Source organism: Myxine glutinosa, chromosome 8 (genome assembly GCF_964187855.1).
Source record: "Myxine glutinosa chromosome 8, kmMyxGlut1.1, whole genome shotgun sequence".
NCBI classification, from domain to species: Eukaryota; Metazoa; Chordata; class Myxini; order Myxiniformes; family Myxinidae; genus Myxine; species Myxine glutinosa.
In genome coordinates, this window is record NC_136268.1 from 120,298,132 (window position 1) to 120,306,195 (window position 8,064).

At 44.5% G+C, this 8,064-nt stretch overlaps 1 protein-coding gene across 2 annotated transcripts in view; it reads right to left on the minus strand.

The window, feature by feature from the left end:
- The window catches only part of LOC137432895 (neuroligin-4, X-linked-like), a 749,939-nt gene extending 742,283 nt beyond the window's left edge, over positions 1–7,656 (minus strand). The window contains exon 1 of one of the 2 annotated variants that reach the window (XM_068125201.2): positions 6,545–7,656. In XM_068125201.2, coding sequence (XP_067981302.1) covers positions 6,545–6,962 — 418 coding nt within the window. In that variant the 5' untranslated portion in view covers positions 6,963–7,656. The remainder of the gene's footprint in view (positions 1–6,544) is intronic. The other variant, XM_068125200.2, reaches the window with a different exon arrangement.
- Positions 7,657–8,064: the final 408 nt, after the last annotated feature.

The following is an 8,064-nucleotide window of genomic DNA, read 5'->3' on the forward strand; positions in this document are numbered from 1 at the left end:
ACGTGACCTTCAGTGACGAGTCTAGATTTCTGGTCTATTGTCAAGATGGCCGCGTCCGAGTATGCAGACAAGTGCATGAAGCCTACAACGAAGATTGTATAGTGCCAAGAGTCCAAGCTGGAGGTGTTGGGGTGACCGTTTGGGCTGCTTTTCATGCATGGGGCAAAACTGACCTGGTTGTTCTGAATGGAAACCTGAACCAGTTCAAGTACAGGGCCATTCTGGAAGAAACATTGCTTCCATTTGCTCGTGCAGCCTTTCGAGGAAACTTTGTCTTCCAAGATGACAATGCACGGCCTCATCGTGTTCGCATGATCCAACACTTTCTTGTTGACCGTGGTGTCGAGCATATGGAGTGGCCTGCCATGCCCCCGGATATGAATCCGAAAGAGAACTTGTGGGCAGAATTAATGCGTCAAATCGACAACTTGGTCCAGCAGCCCACCACTGTGCGTGAATTGCAGCAGGCTATTGTCACTGCATGGCAAGCGATTCCTGTCCAAACCTTGGCAAATCTCATGAACAGCATGCCTCGACGTGTACGTGCTCTCCTGAATGCTCGTGGGGGTTATACGAAGTACTGAACTGTAATTTTACTGTCCGTAATCCCAGTCATGATTTAACTTTTGTTTTTGTTGAACAAAAATTTGGCTCATGTGTAAAATAAAGAGATACTTCTGGAAAACGTGCAGAAGTTTAACACAGTACTGTCCGTGAATTGAGTTCGATATCAGTTTCCATCACTTTCAAGGATCAATTTATTTGCTTCGAAATGTCAAATGTGTTTTTTGTTTCTTTTAACGGTAACATTAACAAAATCTAGAATAATTTCAACATAATTCCAATGAACTTTTGGTTCTAAGTCATCTTGAAAAGTAAGCTCACCCCCACAAAAAAAATATTCCATATTAAATGCCAAGACTCTATATATGTATATATATACATATACACACATGATTATGTACAAATATGTTATTAATGTTGTTGTTATCGCTGTTGTTAATCCACAATTACTCTGGGGTTCTTGAGGATATAACATTTTCTGATGAGGCAACTTCGACATTAGTGGTAAAGTCAACCACCACAATTACCGCATTTCGTTCCCAGATTAATCCTTCAACATATCACCTCGTATCAGCAAGACTGGATTCCGTGCCACTATGCTTTGAATGGGTAACATTTCTTGGATGATGTTTTCCAAGAAAAGTGGATCGATAGATGTGGACTAATTGCTTGGCCTCCTCGTTTGCCTGACCTGTCCTCATTGGACTACATTTAATGATACTATGTGAAACTTATTTACTCATCAAAACCATATTATTTGGATGAACTAACTCTACGATCACAAATGCAATTCATGAAATGACTCGACCGGAGCAACAAGAAAATGTTTTCAACAAGTTGGAAAATCGCATTGAATAATGTATTATGAAAGATGGCGGTTATTTTTAAAGCTAAAATTTTGAACTGAATTGAGTAAAACTTCATAGAATATGCGTTCATGCTCCATTTAGAGATTATTTCTATCATGTGTATGGTATTGTACATCATAAGTGAGAAAAGTTCAAATTTTCACAAGGGCTTTATGGACAGCCTGTATCTATTTAAAACAGTATTTTGTTAAAGTATCAATTTATGATTGGAATGACGTTTGGAATTGAGTAAATACAATTACGATTTTGAATTCGTAATTGTATTCACCAAACTGTACGGAACTACTCCACATCCGGATTTAAATATTTGTTCATGTCACGACTGTTGGTAAAAGTTTATTTTTTATATTAATGCTGTTTAATTTGTGATTGGAGTTATGCTGTTTGTTGCGTTCAAGTGAATGAAGAAATGTAGTGAGGGTTTCTACTTTCTAAGCGTGACATTCGTGGATCGTCATATGCACATTTGCCATTGACTGGGTATGGAACCATTCAAACAGGTACGTTTTTCGTGGAAGTCTTTCATGAACCTGCTGTCCATGCTTGATGTTCGACTACAGGTGACACAGGAATGTGAATTTATTGGTTCCAAGGTTTAGCATTCACCGTTTCCACATAGTCTGCTTGCTTATGGCCTCCCACCCATATATATATATATATATATATATATATATCATCGCTAGTATATATATATATATATATATATATATATATATATATATATATATACATATATATATATATATATATATACATATATATATATATATATATATACATACATATTACAAAGCATTTTATTTGATTTTTATACATTTCCATCAACACGAGCTAGTATATATGTACAAGTTCAAAACACCCCTGGTCATAAATATGCCGCACTGAGCGGGTCCTCAGTCGAGGTCCTCAGCATCATCCCGTTTCGGCCCTTCATCCTTGATACGGTCAGCTAAGGTGGGCCAGCAGGGGCACATTCACCTCCACATGCAGCAACTACACCTGGATGCATACATACCCCCACCACCAGCCAGTGCGAATGCAGACTACAACAACAAAATCGCCTCCACTTCCAGAATCCACAGCACCAAACAAGTAAACATGGTGGAACACTCAAACACCCACCTTTATACCCTTCGCCACTCACCAACAAAACACACCAGATTATTCATACACACATACACACACATACACACACACACACACACGCACACACACACACACACACACACACACACACACACACAACACCAACCAACCACCTACCCTTACAACATACACCACTCAACATACAAAAACACACACACACACACTCATGCAAAAATTCATTCATGCAAAAACACACACCCTCACCCACTCACTCACTCACATACTTAAAATAAAAAATAATAACAGTAAAAAAAAACACACAACCAACCAACCACCTACCCTTACCAACATGCACCACTCATGCAAAAAAAAAAAATTATGCAAAACCATTCATGCAAAACCACACCCACTCATGACCCACTCCTGCAACACACACACACACACTCATGACCCACTACTGCAACACACACACACCCACTCCTGCAACACACACACACCCACTCCTGCAACACACACACACCCACTCCTACAACACACACACACACACACACACACACACACACACACACACACACACCATTCACACATCTCCATTTGTATCCCGTAACCTCAATCTACACCATTCGACGTGCCTCCATAAACTTCCTCCATATCCAAAGTGAGCCTTTCAAGGCAACCTGGGCCACTTTGTCACACATTCTCCTTCTTTCTGTCCCACACACTCCAAGCTGAGCAAGAAATGCAGAAAAGGAATTGCCAATATACCCTCTACACCCCACCTCAAATGGCTGACAAGAAACTCGCCAACCCTTCTCCCGACACTCTGCCTCCATCTCACTGTACTTTCCTCTCTTCCTCTCGTGCACCTCCTCCATGTTCTCTTACCAAGGTACAGACAATTCCCCTAAGATGACCTGTCTTGCTGCACCTGACCAAATGACAATGTCAGGCTGCAACCTTGTCACACAGATCTCCTCTGGGAATAACAATTGGGGCTTTAGGTCTGCCAACACCTGCCAATCACAAGCATCTGACAGCCTTCTTGCTTTCCACCTCCTCCTCTTTCCACCTCTTACCACTTGGCCCTCTTTGACAAACAACACCTCTCCCCCATCAGGTGGAGATGGAGACCCTGGAGGTGGAGATGGAGATGGAGACCCATCAGGTGGAGACCCTCCCATTCCCTATTGATTCTTCTTTTTGGCAATTGTTTTTATGTTTTGCTATGCATTATGTTTTGCACTCTGTTAAAGCGTCTTTGGGCTTCCTGAAAAGCGCTATATAAAATAAATGCATTATTATTATTATTATTATCAGTCTCCTTCTCCACTCTTCTCTCTGTCGACCTCAGCTCCTCTTGTTGCACCATCTGCACCACCACCGCCAGCACCTGATCATGTCGCCACCTGTATTGTACTGCTGCCAATGCTACTGAGCATGCACGCAGTGCATGCTGCACCGTTCCTAACCTCCACACAAATAACATCTCTCCTCCTGCAACAACCCCCACAATCTCAAGTTTACTGGTGACGGAAGCACATCATACGTTGCCCGCAACAGGAAATTCAACAATATTGCCTCCATCCTCCAAATCTCTTGCCACTTCAACATCCTCACCTGCACACCTTCCCACCTATTCCAAGCACCTTGCTGTGCCTGACCGACTGCTTTCACATATCTCCCCTCCTCTTCCTTTCTTCTCACCTCCCTTCCAACCATCTTCCTCCTCTCTGCCACACATGCCTTTCCCCATCGCTCATGCTTCATCCACCCCAAGCCATGCTTCCCGTGCTGTACCATCCCCATGACCTCCTCCTGTTGCAACCGCTCCTCCATCTCGCCCACCTCTGCTCTTGCAATCCACTTCCGATTTCCCTTCTTCTCTGGGAGAGCATTCTTTACCATTGCATCACTTGAATCCCGCAACATCATGAACTCCCGCACCCTCACCACCTTAAACTCCTCGGTTAATGATGTCAAGGGAAACTGGAGTTTTCCACCTTGACCATAAAAGGCAATGCTCGTTCAAATATATATATATACAAAGCCTTTTATTTGATTTTTATACATTTACATAAACATGAGCCATGTATTGAAATTTAGCCATTAGCCCCGAAATTTGCTGTACCACATTATGGTAATACTGGGCCAATGCCACAATAAAAAGGTTTAATTCTTAATCAAAATCGAAATTAAAACAGAAGGGGACAGGGACGAAGCTTGGCTTGTGCCCATATTGTGTTAAAAGGTGAATTATTTGTCTGGAATCAAACCAATAATTGCATTCAAGTGTTTATATTCTGTATGCAGAATGGAAATTAATATACAAAGGGTTAACAGTCGCTAAGTGACTGCACTGACTAGTTGTCGCATGAACCTGGAGGACGTCAAACATGAAAATGAGGCCATTAGACCCATCATTGCTGTGGTGCACTCCCGTGCTGGTTATATTTTGCTACAGCTTTAAACATCAATCTGCTTGATTGTTTACTAAAGTCTAAATAACCCGATCTTTATCGGATAATCCAGCAATATAAACAGGGTGTGCTAAAGTAGGCATAATATAGTTGCTTATTTTAATTTTATTTTTAACACATGGAAAGTGAAAGGGTTAAATAAAAAAAAACAAAAATAAAAAACTAATAATAATAAATAAATAAAATTAACTGTATACCGACTTTTGGCATATATTTATATTCATTTATATGAATGATCGTTTTAAGGCCATTTTCCCCGCTAGAGCGGGGGTTAGCCTTGCGGGCCCCATGACAATCATGGTTCCCTGTTTGAGGCAATGTTTTTATGGCCGGATGCCCTTCCTGACGCCAACCCTTAGTCGCCTCCTACGATGCGCAGCGATACGGTGTACCTGTTCTAAACCGGGGTATGCACCGGGATCATTCATCGCAGCAAGCTTGTATTCAATTTGCCGACATCGGAAGGGTGACAGGCTGAGTCAACCCCCCTGGTGTTAATTCAGTGATCGACCAGGATTCAGAACCCAGGATCCTAGGTATCCCAAGCCTGCACCCTAACCGCTAAGTCCAACACCAAGCTATATTCATTTATATAACCAGAAGAAATAAAATGAGATACAGACGAAGCTATTCAGACAAGCTTTTGGACAAAGAGGCCTTTATGTCAGTCTTTCTCAATGAGAATGAGCCTTCTGTGTCATATAAACCAAAGTGTATTGTTGTATCATTTGTGGTTCTAAATATATTAACAACCAAAGTTGTCCGGCTCTTTTTGAACATATATATATATATATATATATATATATATATATATATATATATATATATATATATTATCCTTTACTAATTCATCATTTCCTTTGATAATTCATAATATAATTTCACTTTTTTATCCTTTAATAACTCACTTTGAAACCAAAACGATAATGCAAAAGAATGGTGGTTTGAACCAATCGGAGTTATTATCACCAGGGCAGATTGAATCACTTCTTTTTTATCATTCATCAAGAAAATCCTGTGACGATGTTCAATTGGCCCTGAGAATGGCCCTGCAGGTGATGGTGGGTTGTATAAAAAAGTTAAATAGAAATTAGCAAAAAAAGGCAGAGCCAGTTTGGAGGAGTGTGATCGGAAATTCAATCGATAGTTACAAGGAATGTTTCACTGGTTATCCATCCGTGTAAACCCTCCTCCATCATGAGGTTTCTGCCTCTGTCGCCCTCTGGTGCTCTATTCCATTTCCCATTCGTAACCTTCTGACTGCACTCACAGTGTCTTATTATTATTGTTTTCTTCATCAACATCAACATCAACATCATCATCATCATCTCCAATCACTTTCCGAACCCTGCCCCCCACCATGCACTGATTGCCCCCCACCATGCACTGATTGCCCCCAACTTCCTCCTGCCTACATAAAAAAAGAAATCAATATGTACATCTCACCTTATGCGGACATCACAACTGAATTTGTCAGGAATCAACAATAAGAATCCTACAAAGTGTGACGGACACAGGTAACGAATGGGTAGGTGACATGGTACTTACCATCCTCTGTGGGAACGTAGATGTTGAGGTAAAGGCAGTCCTCGTTCTGGTCCTGCAGGTAGGGAGCCACAGCGTCCATGTTCGCGGAAAACCACACAGGTAACATGGGCTCAGAGAGCGCAGACCGCACGCCCTGGGGGCACACAGGTGCGAAGGCGCTCGCGTTCCGGACCCCGGGCCATGGCCTCATGGGCTCAGGGGAGGAAAACCTCCGCTCCCCCACGGGCGGCGCGGCGTACGGAACCCCCAGGTACTGGTCCACGGGTGCCAGGATCTCGTTGTTGAGCACGATACGCACCCCTCGCAGTTTGCCGTAGTTGGTCGTCACCGTCGGATAGATATTCTGACCGTGAGCTGCGCACAGCACCAGGTACTCGGCGAGTATGCAGCATGCTGCACGGCCACATCGAGAGCCCATGCCGAGCAAGCGGCTGGTGCTGATCACCCGAACCCCCCCCGAACCCCCTACCGGGGGGGGGCTCGCACACCGCCTTACAAACCAAATGATCCCAGATGCGCTTCAGCACCAGCACCAGGTATCCCCTCGATATGGCATCGCTCTTTCACATGAAGTCACGTGCGAAATTGCACACTTTTTCACACCGATGTCAGAACTCACTTTTCCTGCTGTCACCCTCAACTCTCAAACAATCCCTCCCCCCTTTTTCCCCCCCAACCCACCCCCACCCTCTCCAGGCACAAGTTCCACGTGCGCCCCCTCCCCCCCACACCCACTCATCTACACTTACCCTCGACCTCACACTCTGCCCCTTCCCCCCTCCCCCCGAGGAAGGGGGGAATTCCCGACGTTCGGAAGAATTTGGTCTTCCCAAGTCGTGGGGGGAAAAGGACAGCCCGAGATGCGCAGTTGTCCTCCTCGACACATTCACGCCTTCCCGCGTCACCTGGAGCGAGCCCGCGCAGGATACACGAACATCCTACGGCGCTCCTTGTCCGAGCCACAAGAAAATCGCGCAGTCCGGGATGGTGGCGGGTCCAGCGAGACCCTGGAGTGCGGTCGACCTGTACCGCGGGCCCGAGTCTATCCGTTTCGTGTTATCAAAAGTCGCTTCGGCACCGGTTTCGTACCGTCGGAATCTGGCAACTGCAGTGGGCGCTCCGCGACGGAGGCGGAGGGTCTCCGGCTGGAGGAGGGGGTCGGAGAAGGACGAGGGGAGGGAGGGCCGTGCAGGAGCGTCTCCACTGCACACACGTTGTGCCTGCGGGACAAGAACGCGCTCTAAACAGTCAGAGCACCCTCAAGTGGTCGGTCGGAGCAATCCGCTCGTTGGCGACCCGTGACCGTCACAGACGCCATTGCATACGACCCAAAACGAAGTGAGCCTCCTCCATTTCCTTGGCCACAAGACCATAAACAATGGTGATTGTTCATAAACAATGGGATGGCCGCATGAACAAAGGTACTCACAGGAAGTCTGTGTCCTCCACAACGAAACGTACTCACGACGTCATCATATCACCCAAACAACCCAAAGACGATTTAAAACTCAGACGTCACA